A 15,698-nucleotide genomic window follows, 5' to 3' on the forward strand; every position below is an offset into this window, starting at 1 on the left:
GCTGTCCTGGCTATGGGGAGAGATGCAAGTGCCTGGGGCAGTTCAGGGTTAAACCTACTGTACTCACAAATGTCCAAGTACGGATTGCTCTTTTATCCATGGTGCAATTTCTCCTGGTCACAGGTGACCGCCTAAAAATAAAGGAGTTAGGGGTGGAAAGGTAGCAGAGAGAAGCACAGAGGATTTGCCATGGCCAGATTCCTGCCCCCTGGAATGTCCCTGTCTGAGCTTGGGGCAGTGACCAGCTCCTGTCCCATCTTACGCACTGCAAGCACACAGGATCTTGGCTTGAGAGTACAAGCCAGAGAGCAGGTGTCTGAGGATTGCAGTATGGCAAATGTCACACCAGTCTATAAGAAGGGCAAGAAGGAGGACCTGGGTAATTATAGACTGGTCAGCCTTACCTCTATCCCTGGAAAGGTGATGGAACAGCTTATTCTTGACACCATCTCTAGACATATCAAGGATGAGGGGTTATTAAGAACAGCCAACATGGTTTTACCAGGGGGAAGTCATGTTTGACCAGCCTTACATCCTTCTATGAGGAAGTGACTAGGTGGAGGGATGATGGTAGAGCGGTAGATGTGGTTTTTCTTGATTTCAGTAAGGCATTTGATAGTCTCCCACAGCATCCTCATAGATAAACTAAGGATGTGTGGGCTTGATGATCAGGTAGTGAGGTGGATCAAGAACTGGTGGAAAGGAAGAAGGCAGAGAGCTGTGGTCAGTGGCACGGAATCTAGCTGGAGGTCTGTGACTAGTGGAGTCCCTCAGGGGTCAGTGCTGGGACCAGTGCTGTTTAATATTTTCATCAACGACTTGGATGAGGGAACCGAGTGTACCCTCAGCAAGTTCACTGATGACACTGAACTGGGAGGAGTGGCTGACACACCAGGAGGCTGTGTTGCCATTCAGCGAGACCTGGACAGGCTGGAGAGTTGGGCAGGGAGAAACTTGATGAAATTCAACAAGGGCAAGTGTAGAGTCTTGCATCTGGGGAAGAACAACCCCATGTACCAGTACAGGTTGGGGGTTGACCTGCTGGAAAGGAGTGAAGGGGAAAGGGACCTGGGGGTCCTGGTGGATAGGAGGATGACCATGAGCCAGCAATGTGCCCTTGTGGCCAAGAAGGCAAATGGCATCCTAGGGTGCATTAGTGTGGTTAGTAGGGCAAGAGAGGTTCTCCTCCCCCTCTACTCTGCCTTGGTGAGGCCGCATCTGGAATATTGCGTCCAGTTCTGGGCCCCTCTGTTCAAGAAGGACAGGGAATTGCTTGAAAGAGTCCAGCACAGAGCCACAAAGATGATGAAGGGAGTGGAACACCTCCCTTATGAGGAGAGGCTGAGGGAGCTGGGTCTCTTTAGCTTGGAGAAGAGGAGACTGAGGGGTGACCTCATCAGTGTTTACAAATATGTAAAGGGTGGGTGTCAGGATGATGGAGCTAGGCTTTTTCAGTGATATCCAGTGGTAGGACAAGGGACAATGGGTGTAAACTGGAGCATAGGAGGTTCCCGTTAACATCAGGAAGAGCTTCTTTACTGTAAGAGTGACAGAGCAGTGGAACAGGTTGCCCAGGGAGGTTGTGGAGTCTCCTACGTTGGAGATATTGAAGGCCCGTCTGGACAAGTTCCTGTGTGATGTACTCTAGGTTACCCTGCTTTTGCAGGGGGGTTGGACTAGATGATCTTTTGAGGTCCCTTCCAACCCTCGGGATTCTGTGATTCCTGAAGGTTTTCAGCAGGGTGATGAGTCTGCTAAACTCACCTTCCTGCACCTGCAATCTTCAACAGCAGGGTGCTGAGCCAAGAAGCAAATTTGGGCACAAGACGCAGCCCTTCTCTCCATGATCAGCAGTTCTTTCTGCTCATACATCTTGGCTTGGGACTGCATTTTGACATCTAACACAAGGCAAAGACTGGTTGCCACTCTGAGGAAAGATCCCACTGTTTTGGTTAAATTTTTTTGTTAACTCAACCCTTTCCCAGCTCACAGTTGTCAAACTCTCTTGTTCATGCACCTCTTGCTCAGTGACTTGGATGGTGAAAAGGAAAGCAAGGGATATCTACAAGATCATGACCTGTATGGTTAGCTAAGGGTAAGGAGCAATGTAAAGATAAAGAAGGGCTTTGTGCACTGTCTTCTGGGACATTTCCAAAGGAAAATAATGGTCCCAGATTGGCTAAGGAACATCTGGAAAGAGACACATCCTGCACCAACAGAAAGACAATTGCCCAAAGGTCTCTGAACACTCTGAATGTATCCGTTCCCTGGGCTACAGGGGCTGTTGTGAAGGGCACCATGCCAATATGTTCCTAAAGCTACCATGCATGGGAACACAGAGACCACCCTCCAGAGATGGTCTTCACACTCTCCAAGGCTGGTGGAAGCCACGGCAGCTACACAGACATCAGAGCTTTTCCATTCCTTGTGTTCTGACCTGTCTGTAGTTAGTCCTAGGCCACTTCAAGTCATACATGTATCTATGGCTTCCCCCTTTTAGCATTGAAAGGACAATGCTAAACAGCCCAAAATGCTCCAGTATCTCTCTCCTGAGGCTCAGTTCCTCATCTCTTAACTTCTTCCCAACCTGGATCTGCATTCTCCTTACTCTGGAATTGTCTTTTTGAAGATGGAGTCAGCAGATGTGAAGGTGGCTCTTCCTGGGATGTGATGTCCATCCAGAAGCCCCTCCAAGGAGTCCTGCTGGCTGCCCTGGGTCAGCGTATTGCAGAAAATACAGAGGATAAGCATGAGGAAGAACCATAAACCAGGAAATGTAGAAATAAATGGCCACAAGGAAGTTCATTCTCTTGGCCCACAGCAGAGAACAGGATCCAAAGCCAAGGCAGTAGAGGTAAGAGGGGCACAAGTTACAACAAGTGACCTTCAGAACAAAGTTCAATCAAACTGTAGCCTAATGAATCGCCTCTGTGCAAACAGCAGGTGCTTGATCAGCAAACACACCCTAGCCCCAGCTGCTGCAGCTTCAGGCAGGAGTTTTGGAGGAGATGTTTTAACATCTTCAAAGAACTGGTATTTGGACCACTTATGCTACTTCTGTGTGTTGGTGGGGAAGATTGTACTTGCAGCTGCAGTGCACCCCATTCTCCTCACTGAAACATCATCATCAATCTTCAGAGGTGCAACCAGGAGTGCCCTTGCTCTACTGGATGCAGGAGAGTCTACCAAAAGGGTTTGGTAAACACCCATATCCAAACCCACAGCACACAAGGGGCTCCATCCCCACCTTCAGCTCCTTGGCTTTCTGTAGCATGATGTGTGCACAGCAGTGTTTGTTCCTATGAGATAAATGTGCCCTCAGATCCCACGGAAGAGAGTGAGCTCTCCAGGCCTAGAAGCAAGATGAGCAAGGACATCAGAGTCATTAGGGCAGGAGTAAGGAAAGAAGGCCAAGAAGACTGTGCAGTTGCAGAATGCCTGTGCTCAACTGTGCAGGAAGGAAACGAGCTGATTGTGCTCCTCTTCCTTGCTGCATCCCCAGGACAGCTGCATCCACCTCAATCTTCTCTCCTTCTGCCCCACAGGTCTACTCAGAGCACCCCCTTTGCCTCTTGAGATCACAGCACGGTTCTCTCAGGCCCCAACCCTATCTGTTTCTGATGAGTCACAGCTCTCCTCACACATAGACTCTGGACCCCAGTCTGTCCCTTTGAACCTCCGACCTGCCACTGCCAACAAAAAATGACAACAGCAGCCTTGGCCCGGCACGTAGTGCTGTTTGCATAGCCCTTGCTCAAACACAATGGCCAGAGCTGGCTCTGCAGCTCCGCACCATCAGTGCTGTGACCTCCCTCCCACCATGACCTGCTGCCTTAGCAGGATTACAGTGCCACACCGTGCACCTCCATCTCTGCTTCAGCACAGAAGCTCAAGAGCTCACAAGCAGGAGTTCATGGTTCAGCTGTGGAGATTGAAGGCTCACACTTCATGAGTCACCTCATCACTCCTCAACTCACCCGCGCTGTCTCAAGAGGGCACCGACATCCAAATCATGCTAATTACTGTGGTTGCATGTGATAATCAAGCAGAAACGTGAGGCAGTATTGTACAGTGGGGAGCTGTTGGTCTTGGAGAAGATAACAGTAACTTGGCCAGTGTTCAAGCCTCGGACGACTTCAGTCAACACTGTCCTGAAGGCAAGAAGTGATGGGAATGTGGTTTATCTTCAACCTTGGTGCCAACAGTGGCAGAGCCAAGCAGAGAGCTTGAGAGCCCCAGGAGGAGCCTGACCTACAGCTGCTGCCCTAAGCAAATGCTCCCCATTTACACCTTGAGCTGTGAACCCCACAAAACAGCACCATTGCCTGCAAAAGCAGCAAAAATAAATAAATGAAAGAATAAATAAATAGATCCATCAGCAGGCACTGGGTCCTCAAAAGGAGCGACTCCCCTTGTAGAGTATCTTCAAGTTCAGAGTCCTCCCAGCCAAAGGGAGAAGTGGCAAACCCCTACCTTTTGTGTACATTACACATACAACAGAGGAGGTAGGAACACAACATCAGCTCTCAGCTTTTCATTCCTAGCTGAAGGTGTCATACACTTGCTGGTGGAAGCTCCAGGAACCAGACCAAGAAGCTCAGACCTGAATGTCTTTCTGTGGGGATTTCATTTAAATCACAGAATAGTTTGAGTTGGAAGAGACCTTAAAGATCATCCAGCTCCAACCTCACCCTGAAAAACATCCTGGACATGTCAACAGATTCCTCTTGCACAACCAGGGACAGAAAATGCAAATCTCATGGGCTTTTTTCCCTACAGAAAGTAGCTCTGATCAGGAAATACCTTACCGTGTGTGTTCTGTGGGCAGCTACCTGCGATTGCCATGCTGCTTTGATGACCCCTGCAGGGACAAGCAGCAAAAAGCCCTGAGTTTTTAGTTCACCTAGAAGAGCTGTGCTCTGGACATGGGCACTGCAGTTTTTGTAGGGGACAGTCAGTTCCTGCCTGGGGGAAGCAAAGATCCAACACTCACAGGAAGCTCCCAGATTGTGAGGTCCTTGTACAGGGAATGATGACTCTCAGTAGTATCCAGCTGCAGCTGCATGTGAATGGACGAACCAGATACAGAACCTGCTGCATGGAAATTGTTGCAAAAGAGACAAATAGGAGTGCACATACATTGCTGACAGCACAGAGTGATGCTGGGCATGTCCAAGGACATCTCCTGATGTTTTCCATCTTTCCCTGGCTTTTGACGCACAGAGGTCCTCCATCCCACCCAAAACTCCCACATCTCTGGATGGCTGTTTTCAAGCTCATCCTTCTACATAGCCACATAGCCAGTTCTTTTTCCTATTCTCTGGTGAGCACCCTTTCTTCTCGAAGTCCCTCAAGGACACTAGCACTAGCTCTTTTGTTCTCCTTCCTGATGGGAATCCATGATCAAATTCTCAACAGATCCAACACAGCCTCATACAAGGACTAATACTCTTGGTATATGAGGAGGAGGCAGTTCTGCTGCCGTGATTTAAAGGAAAATACAACTCCATGACTTCGGCATCCTCCCCTTTACTGAACTGATTCTCACTTGTGTGCAGCTGGGACTTGGAGAGAGCAGAACAAACTGTCATGTCCCTCCTCGAAGACATAAAGAGAAGATGAAAAGATCTAATTTAAGTGTGGACACCTCCTCCAACACTGACTACAGCCCACACAGTAATTGCATTTCATCATGGCTGCAAGTATCCCAAATGTGAACTGAACCAGAGTTTTAAGAGACCTCAGACAAAAGGCTGTTGAATGAGTATCAAATGGCACACATCCTGCTCTGATGCCCTCCTTGCAGGGAGCTCACAGGAACACTCTGTGGTATCTCTCCACGCACCCTCCACTGCTGACAACATTTTCTTTCTTCTGATCTCATTGTCAAAGGCAGAAGGCAGGACGCTGGTTGTGGCATAACCCTGAAAAGACATCTCAGCCAGAAAGACACGTATGTAAGGGATACTCCCTTTGGAGACCCAGCAGAGCAGCCCATCTTGGCCATCATCTTCAGATGATGACTCTCAGCTTCCCTCCATAACCCAAGGAATACCCCTCAGTGAGATTTGAGGCCAGGGTAACCCGCACATCCCCACCTTTGGGGTAGCCGTTTATTACTTAATGTCAATGCTGTATCTTTCCTAGAAACCATAAAATCTCTCCTGTGTTTTGCTGTGTTTTGTTTGTTTGGGGTTTTTTTTCCACCGGATGAAGCATGGACATTAATCTGGGTGCCCTGTCATGCTTTTCATAAATAGGAGGTGGCATCAGACCATGAGGTCCCCACCCTGTTTGCCTGATGATTTGTTTCAAAAGGCATTTGCTCTGTAAACAGCTGCTCCACCTGGTTTCCCTTGGTCAACATGGCTTTTCTAGCCAGACTCCATCTGAAAACCACTTCCACTATTGTGTTGCAAGAGCCAGACTTCTGTTGCAGGACTGGATGCACTTACCCACTCTTACAGATCAGATGCCACTGCACAGGACTCCTGGCATGGAGAGTCCGAAGGACATCTTTGGCCATCCCCAGGTCAAACACAGCTTCCCAAGCTCCAGCAGCCCCCTTTCCCACTCTGCTCAGTACCAGTGAGGCCACATTTGCAGTGCTGGGTCCAGCTCTGGGCTCCCCAGTACAAGAGAGAGGTGCACTACTGGAGCCAGTGCAATGTAAGGCCACAGAGGTGATGAAGGGTCTGAGGCATCCTTCATATAAGGAGAAGCTAAGCGAGCTGAGGCTGCTCAGCCCTAAGAAGAGTGGTCTCAGGTGGATGTACATCTCATAGCTGTATATAAATGTATCATAGGAGGGAAGGATGACAGGGGAGCCGGGCTCTTCTCAGAGGTGCCCAGTGACAGGACAAGAGGTAATGAGAGCAAACTAAACCACACACAATCCACCCACAGGGGCTGCCTCTCTTCACCTCTGCTAAGGAGAGCACATAGCACCTCACACTTGGGATGGCCACTTTCATTTCTGCTTCCAGACACTTGCAATCAGATCAGCAAGTCCTCCCAGTAACATGTGACCTTGTGTCTTTGGTGAATATGATACGGACAGCCATCAGGAATTGTTTGGAAGATCCTGGATCCTTCAAAGCCCTGAGGGATCTGGTCTAAGGTCAAAGCCACTGTAATACATACAGGTCTTCCACTACAGACTTCAGAGGCTTCAAGACAAGTCCTGGTTTGTGAGGGATCACTCTAATCTCCTAGAGGTAAAGGCAAAGAACAAAACCAATTGAAAAGAAATGGCAAAGCCTGTTCCTCTGGTGCATGGAGATGGATGTGGTTGTTCAAAGGCTTCTGATAAGGTGATCGAGATTAAAGAACAAATAAGCGCATGGTTAGGGCCAAAGTCCCAAGGCAAGCCAGAAAGTGTACAAAGCCAGAAGCAAAGAGACACTTCTCACCTCAACATGAACACATCCAGATGTTCTTCAGCCTTCACGCTTCAGACAAGCCCTGCCTGGTCCCCTCTGATCACCAGGCTGCTGGGATTCCAGCAGCAGCATGTCCATACCGGTTCTACTGTCTGTGCTTTGCTCCCAACTTACCAGCCAGATGCATCTGCTCCCATTGGCCTTGAGCATCCTTTGAGAAGGAGCTGCTGCCGATGGGCAGGTCATTGCAGAGCAGACTGACTGCCATGTCCCAGGGGAGCTGTGGAAGTTATTAGAAATTAATTTAATGGACATGCCTCACTGGCTCCAAAGTGGCACATTAACTGCATATCAGTTCAGGTAGGCACTAATGGACCGGTGGCTGCCCAGCAGCAGAACGGGAGGCCCAGTGTATGATAGATTTCAAAATTACTTGGAAAGCAAACTCTGGCCTTGCTGATAATGTGGTGCACTGGATTTCCTGGAGAAAGTAATGCAGATATTATTGTGGGTCATTTTATCAATAGAACTGTCTGGAAACTGGTTTGAAAAGCAAACAGCAAAGTGGAACAAATAGTTCTCTGGGGGTTGGCAGCAAAGCTTGTCCCTCTCTGAACTTCCACATCCTGGCAGGAACAGGCAACTTTGCCTTTTGAGTTTATCTTCCAGAGATGCACCAGGTCATGCCCAAGAAAGAACACAGGAGATCCTGACCAGGATTACATACCACAACTGAACCTCCTGTGAGGTCCCCATGGACAAACAGACTTGTCCTTAGGAGAGCAATTGAGCTGAGCCAGTGGCAAGTCCCACAAGTGACAATCAAGCAAAAGGAAACAATCAAAGAGGAGCAAGATCCAGCCTGCCTGGGCATTCGCACATTGAAGAGTCTCTGGATGCTTGCAGGCAAGGGTAGCCTATGCCCTAAAGCAATAGGATGTCCCCTGAGCCCTCAGCCACCTACCCCACATCACTGTGCCCTCCCCAGACTGCATAGTTGCCTGGGGAGAAGCACCATCCCTCTGTCCCAACAGCAGAGAGGGATTTGATCCCTGCAAATGGGGAGCTCCCCCACGGCTCTCGCCCAGCCCCCGGCTCCCAGATAAACTGCCAGCCGAAGCAGATAGCAGGGACGCAGGATGGGTGGGGAGCACCGCAGCCCCACAGCAAACTTGTGGTTTTGATGAGGTGGACAGGGAGAGGCAGCGCTTGCCTGTGCCAGGGTGAGGGGAATGGCTGCCTGCCTGCCTGCAAGGTCAGGGCCAGGAGGAAGCTGGGCCTTTTTGTCCTCAAGAAAACCAATGTCAGGGCTGGAAGTGACTTATCTGCCTCATGTGCATTTCCTGAGACTCATGGGCATGGATGAAGGGAAAGCAGCATCACCAGGGTCTTCTCCACTGATGCCAGGAGATGTGGGGAGTTTGGTACTGCCAATTTCAAGTACTGTTGCACAGCCTAAGCCACTGGTCCTCATGGCACACATCACAGCCAGATGTACTATGTCTCCACCACTGCCCTGGGAGTCTGGTGCCCAACTATGAGCAGGACCAACCATGACTGGGATAAACCTCAAGGGAAAGGATGTAGAGGAAAAGTCTGGTCGAAAGGCTGGCTGTAGACCTGGAGTAGCAAGTGCAGTGATGGGGAATAAAGGAGGGTGCTGGGGACTGCTGTTGCCTCAGCCCAGGGCTGATGGAGCCAGGCTACGCTGGAGAGGATTATTGCCATGGCATGCAGGTATGACCCAGACTGCACAAGGTCTCAGCAGCACAGATCTACAGACTATCAACACAGAGTTTATCAAGACTAAACACTCACGACCAAACCATCTCTGACCTCCGCCTTGTCGAGACATAAAAGCAGGAAGCAAAGAGGGAAAAGAAGGGACAATCATAAAGAGCAGAGCAGGAGGACACTAGGGGTCAAAGTGGAACATCAGCAGCCATGGGTGACACCAAGGAGTAAGGCAGGGATGCAGGTACTGGTGGCACAGCCACGCCTGCAGTGTCCACAACCTGCCCACCACTCTGCCTGATGGGGCAGATATTTTGGAGGAGGCAGCTTGCTGCTGCCAGCCCTTGAGGCCAGGGCCATGTAACTGTGCCATTCACTGGAGCACAGGCTGGTCACTCCCTGGGGCAGGTACCAGTGAGCAGGTCCTCTCCAGGGAGGGGCTACTGGCCTCAGACACACAAGCCAGGCTCTGGGTGTTTGCTTTCCATTCTCCTGGTGTGCCGATAACCGCCCGCTCCTGAGCCGAGGCTCCAGCTCACCATGCTCAGATTCAGGAGATACTTGACCATGTAAGTAGAATTTAAACTTATTTATCTTTTTAAGTAAAATACTACCTCAGTAAGGAAAATTGTGTTTCCATCCTACCTAGAGGTCATCTCCTTGTAGGTTCCTCTGTGCTGGGAAATGGTTGGAGATTTAAGTGATGATGGCAATGGGTAGAGGAGTGCTTCTGCTCTGCATAAACACAGGGAGGTCTGGGTTGACAGGGTTCTCTCTTCTTGTGAAGCTCCAAGGGCAGCAGTGCTTCCCTGCTTGCTAGGCAGGAAAATAATGTAGAGTCACAGAATGGTTTGGGTTGGAAGGGACCTCAAAGCTTCCAATCCCCCTGCCATGAGCAGGAACACCTTCCACTAGACCAGGTTGCTTCAAGCCCCATCCAACCTGACCTTGAACACTGCCAGGGATGGGGCAGCCACAGCTTCTCTGGGCACCCTGTGCCAGCGCCTCAGCACCCTCACAGGGAAGAACTTCTGCCTAAAATCTCATCTCAATCTCCCCTTTTTGTAAGGCCTGAAACAGCAAAGGAAGAATAATGCAAAGATCTTAGCAGGGCAAGTAGGATGCTGATCCCTCCTGCCGTGGGTCAGGCGAGGGCCCACCATTCTCAGCTCTGCATATTCACCTGCAGAGCAGATAAGTCCAACCAATGGAGGCATGTTAGGGCAAGGTACACTCTTCCACAGCCTCTGTTTTGGAGAGGGTGGACAAGGAGCAGAGAAGGGCAAGGCTTGACTCGTCCTTTTGCTGGGTTTTTGCGTTTCAGGACAGAACAGCTTTTCTACACATCATATCTGCAGCCACAGCTGGAGGAGGTGGCAATCACCTCCAATGACAGGCATCAGAGACCAGGGAATACAAAGATTCACTGTCTTTGTTTATAAGGATACAGTGCCAATATTTCCAGGCCAAGCAGGGCAGGGAAAATGCAAGCAGTGCCTGGTCCTGCGGCCACAGAGGGAGCTGAGGCTGCTCCGGCAAGACATTCCTGAGCAGCCAAGGCACTGTGAGGTTATCACTGTTTGCCTTGCAGTGTGATATTCGTATCCCAGCTGGAAATTTCCACTAGACTACACTGCTCGAGCACAGCTCTGAGGTGCATTGGTTATCACTGCCTGTGCACCTCTGCTACCCATGGAGATGCCACCTTACCTCAAAAAGCAATCCAATTAAAAAGCCTCAAGGCACCTTTCGCCTCTGCCTCACATTTGTCCTACCCACTACTGGCCTGCAATGTCTGTTTCCTTGCAGGAAGCTGAAAGCAGTATACAGGTGCCAACCAGGTGGACTCTGGGTCTTCTTCAGCCTCCTCATCCTCTTCTTGGTCATGCTTCAGGTTGCGGAGAAGCTGCAGCCTGACAGGTAGGTCACAAGCAGGACTGCAAACCTGCACCTCATCCTCCAGCCTTTCAGTGACCACTGTTGTGGGCTCAGAACTCCCCTCCTGAAAACCACCCAACAGCATCTTCTTTAGACAGGAGGGGAAGGTCTGTGATTTCGATTCCCTTCTTCCACCCAAGGCAAACTCCCAGGGCAGTGCTCAAGTCCTGCACCTACCAGCAGTAACACCCACCCCAAGAGAGATAGGGGAGCATGGCTTGGGCTGCCTGCAGGGGGGTTCACTGGGCTGCAGAGGAGCTGCCCTCTTTTCATCCTCTGCATCTGAGACTTGTGCCCTCCCTGTTACAGAAGCTGCCAGTGCAAGCTGGAGCGTGCCCTGCAGCAGACCATGGACCATGGCCAGGAGCAGCTGAGGGATGCCCTCCAGACCCCTGACCTGCTGTGGGAGGATGGGTCCCTCTCCTGGCAGAGAAAACCCGTGCCTGACACCACTTTGACTGAGGGCACACAAGACATTCTTCAGACTCAACCATACCTCAGCCAGGAGACCACACTGGAAACCAGCCCAGGTAGCCAAGAGGAGCCCTGGACCTCACCTTCTGTGGAGAGCAGCAAGAAGGTGAAAGCCCAGCTGTCACCCACGAGACTGAAATCCCAGCTTCCTGGCCTGAGAAAAGCAACCAGAGAGGGGGGAACCTCCACAGTGTTGCGAGAAGCTGGTGCTGTCACCAGCAAGTTCATAATCTTTGCAAACAGGATGACCACAGAGGAACACTGGAGACTGTCACCACCAGGAGCAACACATGTGGTGGTACAGAGCCAGCCTCAGCCTCAAGCCGTTGATTCCTCCCAAGACCAGTGGGGCAGCTCACTTAAATACACCGTGCTGAATCCTGCTCAACCTCCACAGGCAGAGGACTTGCACAAGACACACACGGAGAGGGGATTATCCCCAGGCTGGACTAAAGTCCCTAAGGTTGGGGAGGTGACACTTAGAGACCAGCAGGTCAGAAGAGTCTCCTCTCAAAGGCAGAGATGTGAGCCCAAGACTGACATTGTTTTCCTGAAGGTCCACAAGAGCGCCAGCAGCACCGTTATGAACGTCCTCTTCCGCTTTGGCGAGAAGCACAACCTCACCTTTGCTTTCCCCAGCGGAGGGGGTAACCAGCTCTCCTACCCACGCCACTTCTTGGCCAGCTTCGTGCAGGGCTTCTCCCCGTGGAGCCCTCAGCAATTCAACATCCTCTGCCACCACATGCGGTTCCTGCTGCCAGAGGTATGGGCAAAGCCATTGGTGCCTTGGGAGGGGTGGGGAGCAAGGTGGGACACCCGTAGAGCATGTAGACTTTTCAGGGATGAAGCTAAAGAGAGACAGGATTGTAGCTTGCTTGTTATGGGCATCTCTGGAGAGCTTCTGTAATTAGGTCTGGTGAATCATTGTGCTGTGACCCGAGACAAGCCAGGAGGTAGCAACTATAGCAGTCAGCACCTATCATCTTGTTCTTGTCTGGCGGGCCCTTGGGGATGTCTTACCTCACAGATCTGGGGAAAGGCAAGGAGCTAGAATGTAACTCAAGCCCCGGCAGGCCGCTGAGCTGCAGAAGCATGTAGTAGGGAGCTTTAGTCACTACACTCCCTGTGTACCTCTTCTGGGGCTCCCACAACTGGCACAAATGCTCCTTTGGTGAGCTGCACCCCAGCACCCCTCATCTCCAACCTCACCAAGCGTTTCTGCTTCCAGAGCACAGGCTGTGAGCAAGCAGATCCCTTCTCCCTGCCTCCCCTTTAAAACCTCCTTTTCCCCTCTGCAGGTGCAGAAAGTGGTGTCCAGCTCTGCTGTCTATTTCTCCATCCTGAGGAACCCTGTGCAGCTCATGGAGTCCTCCTTTGTGTACTACAAGGGCACGTCAGCTTTCTCCCGTGCCCACAGCCTGGAGGAGTTCCTCAGCCAGCCTTACCATTACTACAACCCTGCAAACAGTGACAGCCACTACGCCAAGAACCTCATGACATTTGACTTTGGCTTCAACCCTGATGGAGAGGTCTCTGCTCAGCGGGTGCAACTCATGCTGAAGGTCATTGAGGCATCCTTTGACTTGCTCCTCATCTCAGAGTACTTTGATGAGTCCATGGTGCTGCTGAAGGAGACGTTGTGCTGGGACCTGGACAGTGTTGTCTCCTTCCCACTCAATATCAGGGACAGCAGCACCAAGTCGCCCTTGCCAGACAGCATCGTGGAGAAGATAAAGGACTGGAATAGGCTGGACTGGGAAATCTACATCTACTTCAACAGGACCTTCTGGGAAAGGATTGACAGGGACATTGGCAGGGAACGCATGCAGCAGGAAGTAAAGGCACTTCGGGACAGGCAGGCAGAGCTGGCAAGGACCTGCCTGCAAGGGACAGGCAGCGTGGCCCCAAAGGACATCAAAGACTCTTCCCTGCGCCCACTGCAGCATGGCAATGCAAAGATCTTGGGCTATAACCTCAAGCAGGGCTTGCATAAGGAGATGGAGCACACGTGCCGGCGGCTGGTGACCCCGGAGCTGCAGTACAGCAGCATCCTCTACAAGAAGCAGTTTGCCCAAAAGCAGCCCCTGAGCCACCAGCCCAGCCCCTCCCAGCAGGACAATGCCCTGAAGAACAAGCTGAAGGGCACCCAAAACTGAGCCTCCTTGTCCCATCCAGGCATGGTTCTCCAGGTGTCTTTGCCAAGGACAGTGAGGCGCCTGCCCACCAGATCCCCTGCACATCTCTGTCCATGCAAGGCTGTGCATTAGCTCTTGGGTGCTACTGGTGCAGAGCAGGATGGGCTGCAGCAGGAGGTCCCAGGTGTGCAATGTGACACAACTCTTCCAGGGTAGGCCCTGAGCAAACAGGCAATCCCCCTATTGGCAGCTGAGCCCTTAGAGGAGGCGATGCAGGACACTGTAAGGAGCAGAACCAGGAGGGCAACCCAAGTTATCAGCCCTGCCCTGGAGATCGCAGCAGTGCAGGACCAAGCTGTAAATCAGAGCTATGGAGCTTGATAGACAGCTTGGGAACAAGTTTGTCTGCCCTGACGCAACTCTCCTCCACTGCACCTTAATGCCACTGCTGTGGAAAAGCAGCCTCTTAATTAAAAATAACAATGCTCACCATTGCTCCTATGGAGTTCCTTGCAATTACACCAGTCTGCCCAGCAGCCCAAGAAACAGGCCTCAGACACCTAAAAATGTCTGGGGGGGAAAGAAGATTAAAAATCAACATTTTCTCCCTGGCTCTGTGATTCATACTGCCATCGGATGCTGCACTCCTACACTGCATTTATAGGCTCAGCATCCTATCCTGGAGCTGATGCCAACCCCGCAGTGTCAGACTGCAAGTTAAATACCCCTGCCTCTGGGAGATGTCTCGTGAACATGTCTACAGCCAGACATCCTGACTGACTGCTCTGAAGCCGCTACTCTAGGAATATTCTGTGCTGTGCACAATACAAGGCACAATACAGGAACGGGCTGTGGTGGACTTCTTAGCCATAGTTTTCACATCCTACACTTACCCTTGGATGAAAAGAAGACCCAGAAAATGAGTCCAGATAAACAGAAGCCTGAGGTCAGGATCTTCAGCATGCTTCCCAGTCCAGAAGAGGTTCAGTAAAATCCTACAGGAGGATATGAGCACCCCAGGCTCTCCCTTGGCCAGCATCAAAGGTTTCAGTTTCCACCCAAAGGCACTTTGTCTCCTGCTCACAGCTTAACCAGGATAAGAAACAGACCACGCTCCCACTGCTCTTCCCCGGAGTGACTGGGCAGTACTGAGCATCCACCCCGACAAAATGCATGGGTGTTATTTTGGGGATGTTTGCCAAATGGGTTTTTTGGTGTTGTTTGTTCCATAAAGTTTCATGTCTGTGGCATATCCACAGATCACTGCATTGTGGTCCCTTCCCTCATTTCTCCTGCTGGGACATGGATATGATCTCATGGTTTGCAGAGGCCCAGCTCCCCTTTGGGTTCCTTGGTGGTCTGCAGTTCACCCCAGAGGGCAATCCCACATGCAAGCAAGGGAGATGAACACAGAATACATAGAACAGTCAACATAGCCAGTCTGTCCCCCCAAACCTCACAGAGGACATAAGCAGGGCTGCAGGGAATAGCTGATTTGTCTGGGATTCTGTGATTCTCAGCAGCGCCTCAGATGGCATCAGATGTGTTGACTACCCACCACATTGCTCAGAGCTGCAACATCACTCACACAAATGCCAATCACAACATCCATTTTCATTGCAATTTCCATGAACTGTAATTCCACTTTCAAGAATATTCCATGTGGACACAGAAAGGAGCCAGGAACACACTTGTTCCCCCACACCAGCACGTACTGGCTACCCAGGTCTCATTTTTAATGACACACACTTTTTGCACTGTATCTTGATGATACATGAATCTCAGGCTAAGCACCATGCCCACAGGGGAGCAGGGTTTCCTCTGGCCAGTGAACTCCCTTGCCCTGAAGCAGTTAAGAACTGCCAGATTCAGCCTGTTCAATGATCTCAGTTTAAGTCAAAGAACACCCATTTTTGACCAATATCCACATTTAGTAACTTGAAAGATTAAGCCCACTTCTTCCTCATCCTAAGTTTCCAAGGCAGTTACTGGCTTACACTTGCGTTTTTATGGCTGCAAGCCGTGTTATTTCAAG

The 15,698-nt window shown here is 50.8% G+C and overlaps 1 protein-coding gene across 1 annotated transcript; it reads left to right on the plus strand.

The window, feature by feature from the left end:
• Positions 1-12,057: 12,057 nt before the first annotated feature.
• On the plus strand, positions 12,058-13,684 carry LOC101877543 (galactose-3-O-sulfotransferase 2-like). Its single transcript, XM_034063798.1, has 2 exons — positions 12,058-12,291; positions 12,827-13,684. Exons 1-2 carry the CDS (start codon positions 12,112-12,114, stop codon positions 13,682-13,684), a joined length of 1,038 nt encoding a protein of 345 aa, XP_033919689.1. The 5' UTR covers positions 12,058-12,111.
• The last annotated feature ends 2,014 nt before the right edge of the window (positions 13,685-15,698 follow it).

The sequence above is a fragment of the Melopsittacus undulatus genome, chromosome 6 (genome assembly GCF_012275295.1).
Source record: "Melopsittacus undulatus isolate bMelUnd1 chromosome 6, bMelUnd1.mat.Z, whole genome shotgun sequence".
Classification (NCBI taxonomy): Eukaryota; Metazoa; Chordata; class Aves; order Psittaciformes; family Psittaculidae; genus Melopsittacus; species Melopsittacus undulatus.